Consider the following 21,959-nt stretch of genomic DNA (forward strand, 5'->3'; position numbering starts at 1 on the left):
AAGAAGAAGCACTGAGGATGGGGTGGAGATTAAAGATAATCTAGACATAGCACAACACCTAAATAAATACTTTGCCTCAGTTTTTAATGAGGCTAATGAAAAGTTTAGGGGTAGTGGCAGGGTGACTGGTGGCAATGAGGATATGGAGGTAGAAATTACCACGTCCAAGGTGGAAGTCAAACTCAGATAGCTTAATGGGACTAAATTGGGGGCCCTGGATAATCTCCATCCAAAAATATTAAAGGAACTGGCACATGAAATTGCAAATCTATTTGCAAGGATGTTTAATGAGTCAGTAAACTCGGGTGTTGTACCCTATGACTAGAGAATTGCTAATATAGTTCCTATTTTTAAGAAAGAGGGGGGGAAAGTGTTCTGGGAAACTACAGGCCTTTTAGTTTGACATCTGTTGTGTGCAAGGTCTTGGAACAAATTTTGAAAGAGAAAGTAGTTAAGGACATAGAGAGGTTAACGGGAACTGGGATAAAATACAACATGGTTTTACAAAAGGTAGATCGTGCCAGACCAACCTAATCTCCTTCTTTGAAGATAACAGATTTTTTTTTAGACAAAGGAAATGCAGTAGATGCGTTCTACCTGGATTTCAGTAAGGCATTTGATACAGTGCCACATGGGAAATTATTAGGTAAATTGGAGAAGATGAGGATTAATAGGAGAATTGAAAGGTGCATAAGGAACTGGTAAAAGGGGAGACTACAATGGGTCATACTGAAAGATGAACTGTCAGGCTGGAGGGAGGTTACTAGTGGAGTTCCTCAGGGATCAGTCTTGGGACCTAAGCTTCCTCTCATCCCCAGCCCCACTCCAGAGCCCGCACCCCAAGCCAAAGCCCTCCCCCTCTCCACCCCAGTCCTGAGCCCCTCATCCCCGGCCACACCCCGGAGCCCGCACCCCTAGCCGGAGCCCTCACCCCTCCTGCATCCCAACCCTCTGCTGCAGCCCTGAGCCCCTCATCCCCAGTCCCACCCTAGAGGCCACACCCCCAACCAGAGCCTGCACCCCCCCCCCACGCCCCAGCCCTGAGCCCCTTCCCACACTCCAAATCCCTCAGCCCCACCCCCGCTACATGAATTTTGTTATGTGCACCTGACACATCACCTCCATATTGGTGCACATAACAAAATTAATTCCGCACACGGGTAGGAAAAATTAAAGGAAACACTGCTTGGGACCAATCTTATTTGAACTTGGGGAAAAAACATGGGAGTGTGCTAATGAAATTTGCTGATGACACAAAGTTGGGATTACAAAAGGGGACTGGAATATCCTACAATAGATCTGGATGACATTGAAAACTGATGTAATAGAAATGGGATGATATTAAATAGTGCAAAGTCATGCATTTAAGGACCAACAACAAGAATGTTTGCTATATGCTGGGGACATGCCAGTTGGAAGTGAAAGAGGAGGAGAAAGACCTGGGTGTATTGATCATTGGATGACTATGAGCTGCCAGTGTGATGAAGCTGTGAAAAAGGCTAATGCAGTCCTAGGATGCATCAGGTGAGGCATTTCCAGTAGAGAGACGGAAGTGTTAGTACCATTATACAAGGCACTGGTGAGACTATACCTGGAATACTGGGTGCAGTTCTGGTCTCCCATGTTTAAGAAAGATGAATGCAAAGAAGGGCGACTAGGATGATCCAAGGAATGGAAAACCTACCTTATGAGAGGAGACTTAAGAAGCTTGGCTTGTTTAGTCTAACCAAAAGAAGGCTGAGGGGAGATATGATTGCTTTCTATAAATACATCAGAGGGATAAATACCAGGGAGGGAGAGGAGTTATTTAAGTTAAGCGCCAATGTTGACACAAGAACAGATGGATATAAACTGGCCATCAAAAAGTTTTAGGCTTCAAATCAGGTGAAGGTTTTTAACCACCAGAGAAATGAAGTTCTGGAACTGCTTCCCAGGGAAACAGTGGGGGCAAAAAATCCAACTGGCTTCAAGACTGAGCTTGATAAATTTATGGCGGGGGTGGTATGACGAGACTGTCTACAATGGCATGTAGACAATCTGCAACTGCTAGCAGCAAATATCTCCAACGGCTGGTGATGGGACACTAAAATGGGGAGGCGCTGAGTTATTACAGAGAATTCTTTCCCACGTGTCTGGCTGCTGGATCTTGTCCACATGCTCAGGGTCTAACTGACCGCCATATTTGGGATCAGGAAGGAGTTTTCCGTGAGTCAGACTGGCAGAGACCCCTGGGGGGTTTTCCACCATCCTCTGCAGCATGGGGCCTGGGTCACTTGCAGGTTTAAACTAGACTAAATGGTGGATTCTCTGTAACTTGGAGTCTTTAAACCTTGATTTGAGGACTTCAGCAATTCAGCCAGAGGTTATGGGTCTATTCTAGGAAGGGGTGGGTGAGGTTCTGTGGCCTGCAACGTGCAAGAGATCAGACTAGATGAGCATCATGATGATCACTTCTGGCCTTAAAGTATGAGTCAGTTAGTTTAATTTTTTTCAGTTTTAATAGGGTTGCCAATTTTGGTTGGATGTATTCCTGGAGGTTTCATCACATGACATAATCTTTAATTAAAGATTAATCTTTAATTCCTGTGGATTCCAGGGCAATCCTGGAGGGTTGGCAACCCTAAGTGTTAATGACTCATTTGCAAGCCAGGGAAAGTCTAATCCCCCACGAAATTGTTTCCTGGTTCTAAAAGTTCAGTAATTCCTCGAGACAAATAAAATAATTGTCTCAGTATATATACATTTGAGGAGTATTCACATTATCTTGTGCTAAATATGTGTGAACAAGCCACTTAGCTTGGTCAGAAACTTAAAGATCTGTGTGTGATTTCCACCAACTAGGAATGTCACAAATAAAACACTGTTAAATTGTATTGCATTTTTAAGTCTGGTTTACAGTAGACAAGGTTAGCTGGTATAGCTGTGTGTGTACGAGCAAAAAAGTGCTTTTGCCAGTATAGCTTATACCCATTCAGTGAGCAAAATAAACTATCCCAGCAAAAGTACTATTATGCTAGTATAACTACATCTGCACTAGGGTTTTTGCCAGTATAGGGATTTAATAAATATAAAACCATACCCCTAACCAACAGTACTATATGGACAAAAGTTTACAGTGTAGACCTGGCCTTATAGAATACCTAGGCAAAGCAAAATGCTAGACCAAAAAACAATGAGGTTAAACATAAACACAAAGGGTGGCCTGATTTTCATTACATTAAGACCCCTTTTTGCTGCTCTGGGAATATAAAGGTGCTTTTAAAGGGAGTATACATTATGTTTATGTCCCCTTCATGCTACAGGACTGAGAATCAGGCCAAATAGAACAAGGCCCTCATGTGGTTTTTATACACATCGAAAAATTATTTTTTGTTTTTAGCAATAACCATGACACACAGCCATGAATTGTCTGTTTAAGAAACCTGCTTATGCATTTATAAGTCAACTGAATACAACTGGCTGCTTTAATGTGTTTTCCTTTGTGTCATTCCAGCAAACAATGCCCTTGTTAAACAAACTAATTAATGCGAGAGCTGACAAGCCAACAAAAGAGACACTTTGAAGCAGTGTTCATAGGGGTTAGAGATGGAAGAAAATCATTAGGAAATCTAGTCTTTCTGTCTACCAGTGCAAGATTGTTTCCTACAGTGACAAAGGAAGAAGCTGTTGAACTAAGCAAAAGGGTGAAGAGAGGAAATAGTATTGAATGTGATAACAAAAGTTTCATAGAGAAGAAAACAAAAGGAAGAACATTAGGGGAAATAGGCGTAGAAAACAAAAGGAAGAAGACAGAACATTAGGAGGTCACTTGGGAAGGAAACTTCTATAAAGTCATTGTATCTCTAGGCATTGGACTAATGATATAAAATAGGAAGCAGAATTGTTTGTCTGTTTTCATCTCTTCAAGGCAGTAGTAATCTGTGAGAGAAAAGCAGCAAAAATAAATAAGGGGGGGAGATTCAAGCTGTTCTGCACCTGATGTCGTAACGTATGCTGGTGCTAGGTGGTTTAGAACACTAACCAGTCAGAATGGTAACATTTTAGACCCACACTGCATAGATGTAAATCAGTGGCTGCACGTGGTGTAAGGTAGCAGCAGCGCCTAGTCTGAGATTGCATAGCTCTTTAGACAGGTTCCCCTTAGGGCTTACTACAGTGAATAAAAATACTTTACATTTCTCAAGAGTGTTTTCTCCCCTCCAGCTCTCTCAGTCACCCAGCCTGTCAGACACACATTCTTTTTGGGTTTCAGGTGTGCTTTATTCTTTACCTCTTGCTATACCTCTTTATATATATCATCTCATTTACCTGCTTCTATATGTATCAGGCGTCTTTGCTGTTCCTAGCTTTTTATCACAGTAGAAAGCCAAATTCAGAATGTTACTCAAGTGTTGTGACTAAAAAGTTTCATCTCCTGTATTTTTGTTCCCCCTTTTTATTTTTCCACCCCACGTAAATATCCCCTCCTCCAAGACTGTCTAACTTGACTGCTGGCTTTGATGACCCTACTTTGGCAACTTATTTATCTTGGCTGCAGTTGCCCATTGAAACTAGCTCAGTCTGCTTTTAAAGATACAGCATAGATATAACAATACTGAACCTTCTTGACATTAACCCTTGTCTATATAAACATAAAATTTTGACAGACTAATTGATCTGTCCCATCTGTAGTAAGTTTTCTACTTCTTTGTCCAATGTAGTGTTAAGGCTTGTATAACCAAGAAAGTTGTACTGGTATAACTTGAATGGGCTTTTACATCAATTTAGTTAAACCATTGAAGACCCCTGGATGGACACTTATTATGATTTAAGAGCAGAATATTTCAGTTTCACTTAATCGACTTAAGGTAAACCAAAACAAGCCATTCTTAAACCAAAATAAGAGTGACTATGCAGCCTTTAGGATTATTTTAATTATATTGGTTTTAAATTCAGCCATAACTTATGCCAGTGGAACTTTCTGATGTAGACAAGCCGTTGAATTTGCCAAGCTTTGGAGCTTCTTGTTTCCTTGGGAGATTAATGAGAAAACTAATTACATCATTGTGAAGTTTTTCCTGATAGCCTAAATTTTCCTTTTCTTTATTGCATCCCATCAATCTTATTTTCCAGTCTGTATCCCAAACCAAAATTTGAAAACCTTCTCTGGGGGAAACATATCAGAGATCAGAAACGACCATAACTTTAATTCTGCTTGGCGGAAGAGAGGCTAAGCCCTGAAAGAGCCTAAAGCTGAATTGTCCTTTTTGAGGTGGTCTCTGCAGAATGGGGTTGAGGCACTTCCATGGGTCAGTTTGGGGACGTGCACTATTGCTGCCTGTGCTGTATATGTTCTGTGGATAAATAGAGGACTTCTGTATCTTAAGTCTGTCAAGCTGGTACCTAACAGACCCCAGCAAACCCAAAACATTTCAAGGGCCGCCTGTGTGTGGCTTGATTAGTGGTTGGAACCACAATTTGAGTAGCAGCCAACCAATCATTCCTCTTGGTTCAATCTCACCTGAGGAAGAAGGCGTGAAGAGAAGTATTTGTGTAAAATGTGGGTGAGATATACCCATTCTCTTACAGTGAAAGGTGTCTAGTCTTACTCTCTTATAAGTGAGCTAGCTCAGCAGATATTTTCTTTTCATTACTTTTTGTACTGTGCAACCAGTTGCTGAACATAGCATAGGTTAATTCAACAGAGTTAAACTGAAAGCATCTGTGTCTGGCTCTGTGATACCATGAATGAGTTTCCACGGTCTAGAGGCCCCTTGTAAAGGTCATGATGAGCTAATGTTTTTTTCAGTTGATGTTATAAATAGTATTCTATGACTCAACCCCACAGCAACATGCAAAAATCTCTCACTCCATCTGACAGAATTTGTGGACCTTTTTTAAACACAACAAGCACCATTACAATTTTCAGTGCAACTTTTTCTGTAGTCTCTTTTTTTTTTTTTTTTTTTTATGTTGTGTGGCTGCCAAGTGGTACTAGAATTCCCTGGAAAGCCACAAAAGAGAGTGATCTTTCTGCATTGTTATAGTTTGGTCTCTAATTACTGTTAGCTTTTTAAAAAACAGGGATGTTTTGTTTGACACTCTAGTCACACAGTATCAGAAGGGTAACTTTTTGTCTTAAGCTTTTTCTCCTGGTGCTTAGATAAAGGCAAAATTATAGGTGGCTCAGTAGAGCAAACATCATTTGCACCACCTCAGGTCCATGGGTGCAACTCTGTTTACTTAATGATTGTACAGCACCTAGCACAATGGGGCCCTGACCTGGTTGGCCTGTAGGCAGTACTTAGGGTGACTAGACAGCAAGTGTGAAAAATCGGGACCGGGGTGGGGGGTAATAGGAGCCTATATAAGAAAAAGACCCAAAAATCGGGACTGTCCCTATAAAATCGGCACATCTGGTCACCCTAGCAGTACTACAGTATAAATGTTTAACAATAATAATGAAGTAATTGAGGCCCAGCTCCCCAAAAGAATTTAAGGATCTTGGCCTGAGCCACTACCTGGAATCACACATAACAGAAGCTGGAATTCCTATCTTGATAAGGGAGATTAGAGCTTGAAATATTTGCCTCTGGCTAGTAAGTGTCTGACAAATATGGAAGAGGAGGGTAGGTCACTCTCCATGGGCAAGGCCTTAGTAAATTTGCCAGGAAGGGTGCTCTCCTTGGAGCCTCATTGGAAGTGCCACTTTTCATATAGCCTCTGGCTATTAGGAGTCTGATATATCTGAAGAACCTCCTCTGGTCCTGAAGGGAGGAGGAACATTAATTTATTCTCTCTGCTGGAGCCTGAGGGCTGCTTCAAGAGGGTTGAGTTTGAGCTACCTTACCCCATCTGCAACCTGGTGGCAGCTGTAGGTAGTAGAAGTGCTGTAAGAAGATGTTTCCACTGCACCTTCTCCACTGTAGGTTAGGGTTGCCACGTGTCCAGTTTTCGACAGAACACCCAGTTGAAAAGAACCCTGGCGGTTCCAGTCAGCACCGCTGACTGGGCTGTTAAAAGTCCAGTTGGTGCTGGGATGGCAGGCTCCTTACCCAGCTCCGTGTGGCTCCCGGGAAGTGGCTTCCATGTCCCTCTGGCTCCTAGGTGTAGGGGTGGCCATGGGGCTCTGCGCGCTGCCCCTGCCCTGAGTGCTGGCTCTGCAGCTCCCATTGGTCAGGAACTACGGCCATTTGGATCTGCGGGGGCGACGCCTGTGGGCAAGGGGTAGTGCACAGAGCTGCCTGGCCGTGACTCTGTCAAGGAGCTGGAGGTACATGCTGGCTGCTTCCGGGAGCCGCCTGAAGGAAGTGTCACCCCCTTCTGTACCCCCAACCCCTTTCCCCAGCCCTGAGCCCCCTACATCACCCAAACTCCCTTCCGAAGCCCGCACCTGAGCCCTCTCCTGTACTCCGAACCCCTCGTCCACAGCCCGGACCTGCCTCCCACACCTTTAACCCCTCATATCTGGCCGCACCCCCAGCCCAGATCCTGTACACCCTCCCACACCCCAACCTCCTGCCTCAGCCCAGAGCCCCCTCCCACACTCCAACCCCATCCTAAGGCCCCATCCCCCAGCCCGGCGCTCCCTCCTGTATTCCAAACCCCTCATCCCTGGCCCCACCCAAGGGCCCGCACCCCCAGCCGGAGCCCTCACCCCCTCCTGCATCCCAACTCCTTGCCCCGGCCTGGTGAAAATGAGTGGGTGAGTGAGGGTGGGGGAGAGTGAGCGATGGGAGGGTGGGGGTGGAGTGAGTGGGGATGGGGCTATGGAGAAGGGGCAGGGCCTTGGGGAAGGGGCTGGGAAGGGGGTGGGGCAAGGGTATTCTGTTTTGTACGATTAGGAAGTTGGCAACCCTACTAGCTGCTTCTTTGGGTCCTCTTTCCCAGTGAATAGCTCTGCATTGCTTGCCTCTTCTACTAATCCTAGCTTTCCCAAGCAGTAGCAGAGTGAAATTGACTTGCTCACTGCTGCCCATGTATTTTTAAATAGCCGAAGTGAAAACCAGCAAAACTCTGGTCAGTTTTCACTCTGTTTTCATGGATGCTCTGAGTAGCAGTAGAGACACCGGAACGGTCTGTGTTCAGACTCATGTAAGACCTCACTGCATCAGTTTACACTCAGTTAATGTTTGGAAGGCTATTTTCGCAGCCATAAAGACTAGACACTTAAGGACAGATTTTCAAGAGAGCTCTGCTCTTGTTTGGGCACCTAAAATCTGACCACTTGGTTTCATAAGTGCTCAGCACCTAGCAACTCCCAGGGATGCTGCTTAGGAAAGCTATGAGTGGTGGCAGGGGTAGGCACTGCAGCTATTCAATAGAGAGGTGGCCCCAGAAAGGGGGCTGGAGAAAATGTAGATTAGTATGTGCCCACTCAAATGTTTCTGCTGCTGTTCCCAGGAATTGCTAGAAGTGCAACTATTTTCAAAAGCTGGCCATTAATGTTTCTTAAATGAAAACTTGGCTTCTGCATAAGTTGCTTGCAATGCCTTCGTGTCTCCCTCCTCCCCCCTTTCCCAAATTCTCCACTTCTGGTCCTCAGTGATGAGCAAGTGAGTGGAGTTTTCAAGCTGTCAGGTCAGTAGACTGAGAGCGGTACAGATTACAGTGTGAGGTCTCTCGACTGAGGCCTTAAAGGGACACTGTGAACTTTAAAATCTCAAAAAGAACAGGAGTACTTGTGGCACCTTAGAGACTAACAAATTTATTAGAGCATAAGCTTTCATGGGCTACAGCCCACTTCTTCGGATGCATATAGAGTGAAACATATATTGAGGAGATATATATACACACATATAGAGAGCATGAACAGGTGGGAGTTGTCTTACCAACTCTGAGAGGCCAATTAAGTAAGAGAAAAAAACTTTTGAAGTGATAATCAAGATAGCTCATTACAGACAGTTTGATAAGAAGTGTGAGAATACTTACAAGGGGAGATACAAACATTGAATCTAATGGCTCAGCCATTCCCAGTCCTTATTCAATCCTGAGTTGATTGTATCTAGTTTGCATATCAATTCCAGCTCAGCAGTCTCTCCTTGGAGTCTGTTTTTGAAGTTTTTCTGTTGTAAGATAGCCACCCGCAGGTCTGTCATTGACAAGACAATATATACCTTCAAGTCAGCGGCACTGCTATGGGTACCCGCATGGCCCCACAGTATGCCAACATTTTTATGGCTGACTTAGAACAACGCTTCCTTAGCTCTCGTCCCCTGACGCCCCTACTCTACTTGCGCTACATTGATGACATCTTCATCATCTGGACCCATGGAAAAGAAGCCCTTGAGGAATTCCACCATGATTTCAATAATTTCCATCAAGCATTCTTAAAACTACAATACCCACCTGCTGAAGTGAAAAAACAGATTGACAGAGCCAGACGAGTACCCAGAAGTCACCTCCTACAAGACAGGCCCAACAAAGAAAATAACAACACCACTAGCTGTCACCTTCAGCCCCCAACTAAAACCTCTCCAGCGCATCATCAGAGATCTACAACCTATCCTGAAAGATGATCCTTTACTCTCACAGATCTTGGGAGACAGACCTGTCCTCGCTTACAGACAACCCCCCAACCTAAAGCAAATACTCACCAGCAACCACACATCACTGAACAAAAACACTGACCCAGGAACCTATCCTTGTAACAAAGCCCGATGCCAACTCTGTCCACATATCTATTCAAGTGACATCATCATAGGGCCTAATCACATCAGCCATACCATCAGGGGCTTGTTCACCTGCACATCTACCAATGTGATATATGCCATCATGTGCCAGCAATGCCCCTCTGCCATGTACATTGGCCAAACCGGACAGTCTCTACGCAAAAGAATTAATGGACACAAATCTGACATCAGGAATCATAATACTCAAAAACCAGTGGGAAAACACTTTAACCTGACTGGCCATTCAATGACAGACCTGCGGGTGGCTATCTTGCAACAGAAAAACTTCAAAAACAGACTCCAACGAGAGACTGCTGAGCTGGAATTAATATGCAAACTAGATACAATCAACTCAGGATTGAATAAGGACTGGGAATGGCTGAGCCATTAGATTCAATGTTTGTATCTCCCCTTGTAAGTATTCTCACACTTCTTATCAAACTGTCTGTACTGAGCTATCTTGATTATCACTTCAAAAGTTTTTTTCTCTTACTTAATTGGCCTCTCAGAGTTGGTAAGACAACTCCCACCTGTTCATGCTCTCTGTATGTGTGTATATATATCTCCTCAATATATGTTTCACTCTATATGCATCCGAAGAAGTGGGCTGTAGCCCATGAAAGCTTATGCTCTAATAAATTTGTTAGTCTCTAAGGTGCCACAAGTACTCCTGTTCTTTTTGCGGATACAGACTAACACGGCTGCTACTCTGAAACCTTTAAAATCTCACTCTGTCTGGAAATGCTTCACATATTTTTGTTGCAAATAACATCTAGGATTACAGTAATTAACAGAGATTAGAAAAATATTTTTGTTGTGGACTTTCTTAAGTTGATTTTTTTTAAGTTTGCACATTTAACGGCAGTTACGGTGACTATTTCCCCTTTTGTCTGTGTGCATCCTTCATACAGGATCAGGGAATTTAAAATAGGAAAATGTGATGGTAAAATGAACAAAACTTGGAAGGGGGACTGCGAAGGAGGTGTAATACCTGAAACTAATTTAAACTAGTGTTTGAATTTGACTAAATGTCAAAGTGATTGTGTCCTTGCTCCTATTTACTATGCATTTATATTTGTATAAAATTAGGCATTTGCCTCAAAATCCTTAGTCAGAATTTCTTCCCTCTACTGTTGTGCTCTATGCTATTTGTCTGTTACTCTCCATTCCGTGTGCAGCTTTATTTCCATGGTTCTATTTGTGAATCTTTTTGCCTTTCTTTGGCATGAAAGGTTCTATATAAACACAAAATATTGTCAAGTCTATAACCTCCATTAGTGTTAAAGGGAGTAACATGCACAGCTCCCTCACACTGATAGGTGACTAATATAAACCTTTAATATAACCTTTAATAAGGTTTATATTTCCTTTATGCTGGAATTACAGTGGAAATCCTACAGAAGTGTTCGAGAAAGGCAATACTATTACCCACTTGAACTCATGCAGAATATTAGCCTTTTTCGTAACTGTATCACATTAACTCATTTCTAATTTGTGATCCTTAAAGGGACACTGTGAACCTAGATGTTTTCAGCAGTACTACTGCCTAGTCAGCTGTTCTCTATTTTGTATTTGTGCATTTGATTTTTCCTTCCTAACTGTAGTACTTTGCACTTGTCTTCATTGAAGTCCATCTTGTTGAATTCAGACCAATTCTCCAAGATCGTTTTGAATTCTAATCTTGAACTTCAAAGTGCTTGTAACCCCTCTCAGCTTGGGGTCCTCTGCAGATTTTTTAAGCATGCTCTACACTCCACTATCCGCGTCACTAATGAAAATATTGAATAGTACAGGACCCAGGAATGACCCTGTGGGACTCCACTAGATATGTCCTCCGTGTTTGACAGTGAACCATTGATGACAACTCTTTGAGTATGATCTTTCAACTATTTTTGCACCTACTTATGGTAATTTCCTCTAGACCAAATTTCCCTAGTTTGCTTATGAGCATATCATGTGGAACTGTAACAGAAGCCCTACTAAAATCAAGATATAGCGCATCTATTGCTCCCCCCATTCACTAAGCCAGTAATCCTGTTAAAGAAGGAAATAGGTTGGTTTGGCATGATTTGTTCTTGACAAATCCATGTTGGCTATTCCTTATAACCCTGTCATCGACTAGGCACTTACAAATTGATTGTTTAATAATTTGTTCCAGTATCTTTCCAAGAATTGAAGTTAGGTTGACTAGTCTATAATTCCTTGGGCCCTCTTCATTCACTTTCTTAGAGACAGGTTCTATGTTTGCCCTGTCCTCCAGGAGTTCGTGAAAATAATCACGAATGGTTCCAAAATTGCTACAGCTAATTCCTTAAGTACCTTAGGATGGATTTCATCAGGCCCTGCTGACTTGAATACGTCTAATTTACCTAAATATTCTTTAATCTGTTCTTTCGCTATTTTGGCTTGCATTCCTTCCTGCTCGTTGTTAATATTAATTGTTAAGTATCTGGTCACAATTAACCTTTTTAGTGAAGACTGAAGCAAAATAGGCATTAAACACATCAGCCTTCTTGATGTCATCAATTAGCTCTCCTTCCCCACTAAGTAAATCTTCCCTTTCCTTCTTTCTGATTTTTGCCCCATGTGCTGTTCTGTTGTACTCCTGCTTAGCAATTTGTCCATATTTTCAATTTTTTTTGTAAATTTCCTTTTTGATTTTCAGGTCAATGAAGAGCTCCTGGTAGAGGCATATACTCTTACTATCTTTTCTTCATATTAGAATAGTTTGCTGTTTGCCTCTAATATTGTCCCTTTGAGAAGTTGCCAGCACTCCTAAACTACTTTTTCCCCTTATATTTTCTTCTCAGGAAAAGTCTGCTTTCTTGAAGTCCATTGTCCTTATCTTGCTGCTCTCACTCTTTCCTTTCCTTAGAATAACAATATCTATAATTTCATGACAGGTTTCAGAGTGGTAACCTTGTTAGTCTGTATCAGCAAAAACAACGAGGACTCCTGGCTGTTGTGTGTGTTGTTTGTTTGTTTGTTTGTTTGTTTGTTTGTTTGTTTTTATTATTTCATGATCACTTTCACCCAAGTTGCCTTCAGCTTTCAGGCTCACAACCAATTCCTCCCTATTAGTCAGGATTAAGTCTCACATGTCTGTGTGCCTGGTTACTTCCTCCATCTTCTGAAACAGAAAGTTGTCCCTAATATATTCCAAGAACTTGTTGGACGTTTTGTGTTTTGCTGTGTCTGGGTAGTTAAAGTTCCCCATTGTTACCAGGTCTTGTGTTTTGGATATTTCTGTTGTTTGTTGTAGAAATGCTTCCTCCACCATCTCCTCCTGATTTGGTGGTCTGATCTGCTCAGGGGTAGATGTCATACTTGGCATTATCGGTAGAGCCCATGTGGAGGAGCAGCATGAGGTAGTGGTCAGAGGGATGGATGAGCCTCAGCAACTGTTCTGTGATGTCTTGGATGCAGACTGCAGGCAGGCAGTACACCTCCCAGGATTTCAGGTCAGCAGATGGATGCCTCTGTCCCTCCTCAGAAGGGAGGCCCCGACCACCAGAACCCTATGGCTCCTCCTCTTGGGTGCAGTGGCCATGAGCCTCTCAGATGTGGGGGCAGGTGGCTCCTCCTCAGTCATTGGGGTCTGCTTCTCTCCTCTTGTTGCCAGTACAGCATAGTGGTTCTTGACTGCAATGAACAGGGGATCTGGAGTGGGGTGGGGGGTGAAGCACTGTCTGGCTGCATGGCCACCTTGTGCAGCAATCTCCTTCTTGCACAGCAGTCGGTTCTCCTTTCTTCTCTGGTGCTTCTGTAGTTGGCCTGGATGACTCCATGTACATCTTGTCGATGAAGTCCTCGTGGTCCCAGATGCTATGCAGATGAGCCATGTCCTCCTGCAGCTCTCTTACCTGCTTCCTCAGGGACACAAGCAACAGACCTCTCACATGAGGTGGTTCTCCCTGCCTCATTTTCTTCAGGGACATGCAGGCTGCGTTCCCAGGAAGTCAAGACTTGGACCTCGGTAGAAGCCCCCAGGTCAGATTGCCTGTCTGGCCAGGGCCAGCGCAGGTGCAGGCAGAGGAAGAGCTAGTAGTGGTGTTGGTGATGTGCCATTTTTCTCCCATTGTGGGTTCTTCCTTGTAAAGTATCTGCATTCCTCCTCTAACTGATCTTAAATGAGTGTGTGACCCATAATTCCACGGCAGAGCTGTGATGTGACAGAGGGGAAGGAAGCAGAGGAGAGAGTTGAGGTTAAGGATGAGGACAAGCAAGAGGATGAGCATAAGGGGCAAGGGATTGTATGTGGTTACTGGGACAGATGGAGGTGCAAGCTTCCTGAACCCTGTGGGGATGGTTTTGTTGCAGACTCTCATCCATTAAGGGTTACTTGGAGACCACCACATTCCTATTCATTTGTGATCTATTCTAACCCATAAACAAACCACAGGGCTGCAAAAGTGAAAGAACATTGTATTAGTCTCTCAACTAACTAAACTCTCCTACAACTTCTGTGCTTCAATGACGCACACTGCGTTGCTCTTCGAGTTCAATACTCTTTGGCTGAAGAACCTGGCATATTAAGCCACATTGAAACGATTAACCTAGTCCTTCACCTGGTTCCCTCTCCTGTGTCTGTATAAATTATAATGGCTAGACCATACCTTATCCTGCTGTTGATGGCAGTGGCAAAACTCCCATAGCTACAAGGGAGCAGGATTGGGCTCTACATGTTCAGCTCAGAGCAAATTTGGTTCTGAGTTACACACTGCCCAGAACCAGACTTATGACGGAAATGAATGTCCTGTCACAACTGTGGCTCTTGTGTCACAAAGCATGGTCTACAGGTTATAAACAGCTCTGCCAAGTCTCACAAATCTGGGGCAGAGACTCTCTCACAAGTGGGGATTAATTTTAAGGCTCTTTCAATCTGATGATGAAGGATTTTGCTTGCACCTAGTTTCTACAAGGGGCTTAAATTTTCCTACGTCATTCCCTCCCTCCTTAATGTCTTATTTATGCAAATTGCCATAACTCCAGACAGAATGGTACTTGTCTCTTGGTTTAATGACTGGGATGAATAGCTACAGGTATATCATTGTCATCTTCTGAGCAGAGAGTTATATGGGAGTATGTGGATATTTTAATGAGAGAATATTGTGGGGCTAGTTTATATTTTACCAACATATACTAGTAACCCATTGCCCCCCAGGCACTGAGCTGGCCTCTCAGACAACACAGTGCTACAGTTTAAATCTTACGTCATGTAGTTACATGCAGTGCATTGGCATGATTAGGGGCTTGGTTTTCAGCTGTGGTAGTAGCTGTACTGCTGCTTCTGATCCTCAGCTGGGGAGTAGAGAGTGCCTCAGTAAGCAAGAGGTGCACTGTACATGCTCACCCGGCAGCATGGCAAGCTCATTGACAGCTGAGCAGGGAGCAGCCGATGCCTTCTCTTGCCAGGTATTTCCCACTTTGCATGGCTTTCTTAATTTATTTTTGGGGACGAGAGAAACAGGGAGAAAGCATCTAATCTAAGGGAGAGAACTTAACTTCCCCTCCTCCTGGCCCTTAAACATTCCAGCATTGCTATCCCCCTCCCCCAGATGATCCTAGCACAAAATCCTTTTCACCTAATTGTTCTATAATTTAACCTCCTCCTCCCCATACCACATCCATTCTAGCACTGAAGCCTCTTAATGCCCGTTCCCTCCCGTCCATCCTCCTGTGCATTCTACTGATATTCCCTCATCCATCCTCCTGTATTCAGCACTGTAGCCTTCCGAGTGCCCATCCCCCAAATATTCCATCCCTGTGATCCCTGCCCGCAAAGCCTTCCTGCATCCCTTAATCCTTCCAGCACTGTCTTGGAAAGTCCTGATTAGCTCCAATGATCAAAGCCAGAAAGACATGTCAGATTCCTCGCTGCTCTTTACCCAGGTGCCGCTGTGTGTAATGTGTGTTTCATGTCTGCGACCAGAATGCTGTAGAACTGGCAGGGAGAGGATGCTAAGAAAGCAACATGGAAGCTGCTTTGAGGACATGGGATGCTTCTGCTAGATGATTTGCTTTCGTGGGTCATGCACCTGTCGGCTTACTCTTCTGATTTGCCCTATCCCTCCCCTTTCCTTCAATTGCTGGCTAATATAATCCCACTCGTTTGTGGAGCACTTAAAAGACACACAATGGCTATAAGAGAAATATGGTATAGATTCATGACTAATTTTGTTTTTGTGGATGTTCATTCATTACCGCTTATCTCATTCAATTAAGGAAGTATGGTTTGGAGTAAATGTTTCCTCCCTCTCTCCCGTCCCTTCCCCTGTCAAGTCATTTTCACTGAATAAAGGCACAGAGGAAACCACAAGGCTGAGGTGTCTGCCTCTAAAGGGGATTCAGTGACCTGATATAATTGTGTAAAATCCCAGAGTATTTATTCAGCTTTAAGTGAAACAATTGCACTTTTGTTCTCGGATTGTGACCCTGAGACATATAAGGCTAATGTGGGATTTAACCAGTCTTGCTAAAGCCCAGAAATGCAGTTGTATTAAATCACTCAATTGAAAGAAAAACAAAAAACAAAACAGGAGGATGGTGGAAAATACAGTGCCTAATATTCTTATTCTGATCAAGTGATGATGAAGCCTGATTTGATTTTTGTCATGCAAAGTATTAATTGACTAGGTATTTGCCTCTTTGCAACGTGCATTTAATTTGGTATCTCCTGCTTTTTATTTCTTGCAGGGCTGTCAGAACGAGTGCCCAGCTGGAGGATGTACAGGGGGAGCCACAAAGCAAGCGCCTGAATCTTTCAAGGTAAGTTGTTTGCAAAACGATAGGTGCCTGAAACATTTCAGCCACAGTGAGAGACAGTGATCTGGAGAGGTTTAGGGTCATTGTGCACGATGCTGGGTTTATGGACATGTTTGATCATCATAATGCTGGACATAAGTGTTTTATGCTGACAGCATTTGAAGATAATGCATTAACCCCTGTAGAAATTAGAGCATTCCAAAAAACCCACCCACCTTTGTTCCTTATTGCAGTGAGGAAAGAATAAGCAACTGCTATCTTTTGTGATCAGCTGCTTGGGATACAAGAAAGGAAGAAGTTGGATGCCTCTTAAATATCATGTTCACAAATCTGAGGATTTGGCCAAGTGGATTTTGCTGGGCCATTAATGTTGATTTTTCAATAAGTCTTGGAGCACTGGGGAAGTTCCAGAAGACTTGGGGGGAAAGCTAATGTCATGCCAATTTTCCAAAAGGGTAAATGGGGATGACCCAGGTAATTATAGGTCTGTCAGCCTGACCTTGATCTCATGCAAGATAATGGAGTGGCTGATACAGCACTCAATTAATAAAGAACTAAAAGAGGGTAATGTAATTAATACAAATCAACATGGGTGTATGGAAAAATAGATCTTAACTTGATGGGTTTTTTTATGAGATTATAAATTTGATTGATAAAGGTAACAGTGTTGACATAATATACTTCGACTTCTGTAAGGCGTTTGACTTGGTATCACAACATTTTGATAACAAAATTAGAACAATATAAATAACATGTCACACATTAATAGGATTAAAAACTGGCTAACTAATAGGTCTTAAAATGTAACTGTAACTGGGAATTTTCATTGGGTGGATCTGTGTCCAGTGGGATCCCACAGGGTTCTTGGCTGTACACTGTTTAACATCTTTATCAGTAACCTGGGGAAAAAAACATAAAACCATCACTAATAAAGTTTGCAGATGACACAAAAATTGGGGAAGTGGTAAATAATGAAGAGGACAGGTCACTGATTCAGAGTGATCTAGATCGCTCAGTAAACTGGATGCAAGCAAGCAATATGAGTTTTAATACTGCTAAATGTAAATGTATACATCTGGAAACAAAGAATGTAGGCCATATTTCCTGGATGGGGAACTTTATCCTGGGAAGTAGTGACCCTGAAAAGGTTTTGGGGGTCATAGTGGATAATCAGCTGAACATGAATTCCCAGTGTGACACTGTGGCCAAAAGAGCTAATGCGATTCAGGGATGCATAAACGGGAGACTCTCAAGCAGGAGTAACAAGGTTATTTTTCCTTTATTTTTGACACTGATGCAACCACTGCTGGAATACTGTGTCCAGTTCTGATGCTCACAATTCAAGAAGGATGTTGATAAACTGGAGAGGATTCATAAAAGAGCTACGAGAATGATTAAAGGATTAGAAAATATGCTTTATAGTGATAGATTGAGCTCTTTGAGTCTATTTAGCTTAACAAAGAGAAGTGTAAAGGGTGACTTGATTACAGTCTGTAGGTGTCTATATGAGGAATAAATATTTGATAAAGGGCTCTTCAGTCTAGCACAGTGGTTTTCAAACTTTTTTTTTTCTGGCGACCCAGTTGAAGAAAATTGTTGATGTCCGCAACCCAACGGAGCTGGGGATGAAGGGTTTGGGATGTGGGAGGGGCTCAGAGCTGGGACAGAGGGTTGAGGTGTGGGGGTGAGGGCTGCAGCTGGGAATGAGGGGTTCAGGGTGTGGGAGGGGGCTCTGGGATGGGGCAGGGGGTTGGGATATGGGAGTGGGTCAGGGCTCTGGGCTAGGGGTGCAGGCTCTGGGCCGGGGCCAGGGATGAGGGGTTTGGGTGCAGGAAGGGGCCCTGGGTTTGGGGGGGGCTCAGGGATGGGGCAGGAAATTGGGGCGCGAGCTTACCTTGGACAGCTCCCGGTCAATGGCGAGCCAGTCAATGGGAGTGCAGAGCCAGTGCTTGGGGCGGGGGTAGCGCGTGGAGCCCCGTGGCCCCCCGGCCTAGGAGCCGGACCTGCTGCTGGCCGCTTCCGGGGTGCAGCGTGGTGTTGGAACAAATAGCGACTTCTAATGGCCCAGTCAGCGGTGCTGACCAGAACCACTGTGACCCAGTGCCTTACATTCCACGACCCAGCACTCGGTCACGACCCACGAAAACCACTCATCTAGCAGAGAATGGTATAACCCATTTGAATGGCTGGAAGTTGAAGCTAGACAAATTCAGACTGGATATTAGGTGTAAATTTATAACAGTGAGTGTAATTAACCATTACCAAGGGTCATGGTAGAGTCTTCACTGACAATTTTTAACTCGAGAGGATGCTTTTCTAAAGGATATGCTCTAAGAATTATTTTGGGGAAGTTCTATGGCCTGTATTATACAGGACGTCAGACTAGATGATCACAATGGTCCTTTCTGGCCTTGGAATCTATGAAATCAATCTGATTATTTGAACCAATTTCCAGTTGCCTGCTTACAGCTGAGGTCCAGCATAAGCATGGAAGATGGACAATTCTCTGCTACACTCCAACTAGTGAAGCTTCTGATGAAGGCAAGACAGAGTTCTATAATTAATTCTGCTTTCTTCTTTCACCTATCTCGAATTATGACATCTTCACTCTCCTTGGTGACTTTAAAGTTCTAGTGGAACATGGAAATTGTTACTGTACCAGTTACTCCAGATACCTTAAACATCAACGGCGAATGTCTTTTACAGTTGTGTGTTTCTAATGAGTTTGTCATTATGAACACCTGGTTTCTTAGGAAAGGAATTCACCAGTTTACTTGGTCAAGTAACAAAGTCCAAACAAAGAAAATGATTGATTACAATGTAATCTGTTGTTGTTGAAGATCATCCATCAGCAATTGTAGAATTTATTGGTCTGCCAAGCTTAGTAACACCAACCACAAAATATTCTCTGCACATTTCCATCTTAGACTAAAAAGTGCAGGCAAAGTGACGAGCGGATCACCAAAATTTGAATTTCCCAACTTCGAAACTGATGGTTTTCAAAACTACTAAACAGTTGAAATCTTGAATAGGTTTGAGACCCTACCAGAGTATACTGATGCTGAAACCACCTGGGTGGACTGGATCTCCTTTAATACTTTAGCCATCACGGAACAGTTGCATATGGCTCATTTGATAGGTTATACGGTCATGTATTGTAAGCTAGATGAGATTCGTAACAAAGCAATACATGGTGACTGCAAAGCTTTTATGGAAGCCAGAGCCATTGCACTTGAGAAAGCGTCTGCCAGGAATGATTTTGCCTCCTTTTATAAACATTTTTGTGACCTCACTGACAAGAAAGACCGTACCAAGTGAATGACCTACTCCCATTTCAGGTCAGCTAATTGATACAGAAGCAGAGTAAATGGCATGCTGGAGTGAACATTTCAGCCAGCTGTGAAATGCACCCCCAATTTCTTTGGACCCTGACATTAAGGCCACTGCTGAGTTGACTCATTCCGCACAAAATCATCCTGGCAAATTCACTATTGATGACATCCACAGAGATGTAAAGAAAGCTAAGGGAAATAAGGCACCTGGAATCTGTGGAATTCTTGCAAAACTCTTAAAAAGTGCTGGACCGGCTATTTTTTGTGTGAACGCGATGCTGTTCAGCATCATCTGGAGAGTCGGTCCTGTCCCACTGGCAAAAAAGAATTTTTATTACTTTGGAAATGTAAAGGCAGCAAACGAGACTCTTGTAACTATTGTGGCATTACTCTTCTGTCCATACCAGGGAAAGTTTTTTTGCTTCTGCTTTGTTGGCCCAAGCCACTGATATCTTAAGAAGCAAGAGAAGACCATAAGAAGCTGGCTTCAATTCCGGCTATTCCGCCGTGGAGCAAATCGTCACAGTCCATAGCTTAGCAAGAAGGCAAGAGAACTCAAGCAGGCCCTTCAAATTGTATTCATGGATATCAAGGCTGCCTTTGACTCTGTTAACAGGGAATCTCTTTGGCTGAAACTCAGAGCCATTCCTGACAAGCTCTGAAGAATTTTCTGTCTCTTTTATATAAGATGACTCCTCAAGCTGCTTTCTTGTAAATGGGAAAGGATTGTCTTCTTCCAAATTAGGTTGGGCATTCAACAAGGATGTGTTGCTGCCCCAGAACGCTTCCATGCTGTCATAGACTATGTGCTTGAACGGACACTAAATAAATGCATTTTAGGTATACCGCATGATGATGATAACCTCATTGACACTGATTTTGCTGATAACATGTTGTTAGTTGTTGAACCTAAACCCTGGGAAGCTTACTGGCAAAAGTCAGCCTGAAAATTAATTTCAGTAAAACCAATTTTTTTCCATTAGGCAATTTCAAATGAGCTGCAGGCTCTTGCAATTTAGTGGGTGATCAACCAGCTGAGATTATCTGTGATTTGACCTACCTCGGCTCTGTTATCAATAACACGGGCAGCATCAAGAAAGAACTTGAAGCACAGAATGAAAAAAGCATAGTCAGCAATAGGACGCCCTATCAAGAATGTCTTTCACAAACGGAGCACCCTGATAAGTAGAGAGATGAAGATGAGGATATATAATGCTTTGGTGGTCAGTATTCTGACCTATGGGACTGAAACATGGCTCCTTACTGTCAAGTGTGAAAAGAAGTTGGACACTATTCAGATGAAGCATCTCTGAATGATTGAAACATCAAATTCAAGTCAAGTGAAGTGACTTGCTTCCTAACTAGACAGGTCCCACTCTCTCAAACAGTCGCCCAACTCTCACTAAGGCGGTATGGTCAACTTCTCCGAATGCCTACCAACTTCCCTGCGAGAATCATCTTCAACTTTGACCCAGTGAAAGCAGGAAGAAAAAGGACCCCCCTCCCCAAAGATCTAAAACATGATGGCTGGACGGTGTCAGCAGACACCTATCCTTCATAGGCATCCTACTACATAACATGCCCGATTTTGGCTCAGGGCAGAACATCATGGAGGTGCATAATGCATTTGGTGGCTTATGTACTGTCCAAAGGACTGCCTGAGAACTAACCTAATCTTACCGCATCCGGTGCCTGCTAAAAAGTTGCTGGATATTAGTCTTTAAATTAAATAAAAATGGCATTTATCCGTGTACCTTAACACTTACAACATACTGCCGTTCCCATATGTAAAACAATATCATCCAGTATTGATTCAGAGATGGAAAATTCCTCCCAACAAAGACTGCCAAAGCTTAATAAATAGGAATAATAAATGTATATGATACAATGTTCAAAAGTAAGTCCTTTCCAGCCCGCTTCAAAGTTCTGGAGTCAAGGGTCCGAGCAGCCACTTCAAAGCCTAGCACCTCAGCTCGGGCATACTGTCAGAGCTTAACAACCAGACAATACTTATTAATGCTGATGAGCTGCCAGAAGCTGCTACGAAGCAGTGCCCCGCTTTTTCTCGTATGTTTAGAACTTAAAGCAATTTAAGATTTTGCTCTTCTCTTTTCCTCCTCTCGCCCTTTACCCCCTCTACAAAATGCATTGGTGATTTTTAAGCAGTGTATGTGCACAGATGTCAACTTCACAGAGGACTTCAGTGGCTCAG

The 21,959-nt window shown here is 43.2% G+C and overlaps 1 protein-coding gene across 1 annotated transcript in view; it reads left to right on the plus strand.

Annotated features, from left to right (window-relative positions):
* The window catches only part of BCAT1 (branched chain amino acid transaminase 1), a 96,854-nt gene that overhangs the window by 14,272 nt on the left and 60,623 nt on the right, over nucleotides 1-21,959 (plus strand). The window contains exon 2 of the mRNA XM_024203260.2: nucleotides 16,347-16,418. Coding sequence (XP_024059028.2) covers nucleotides 16,347-16,418 — 72 coding nt within the window. The remainder of the gene's footprint in view (nucleotides 1-16,346; nucleotides 16,419-21,959) is intronic.

This window comes from Terrapene carolina, unplaced genomic scaffold (assembly GCF_002925995.2).
Source record: "Terrapene carolina triunguis isolate 2854851 unplaced genomic scaffold, T_m_triunguis-2.0 Scaffold112, whole genome shotgun sequence".
Classification (NCBI taxonomy): domain Eukaryota; kingdom Metazoa; phylum Chordata; order Testudines; family Emydidae; genus Terrapene; species Terrapene triunguis.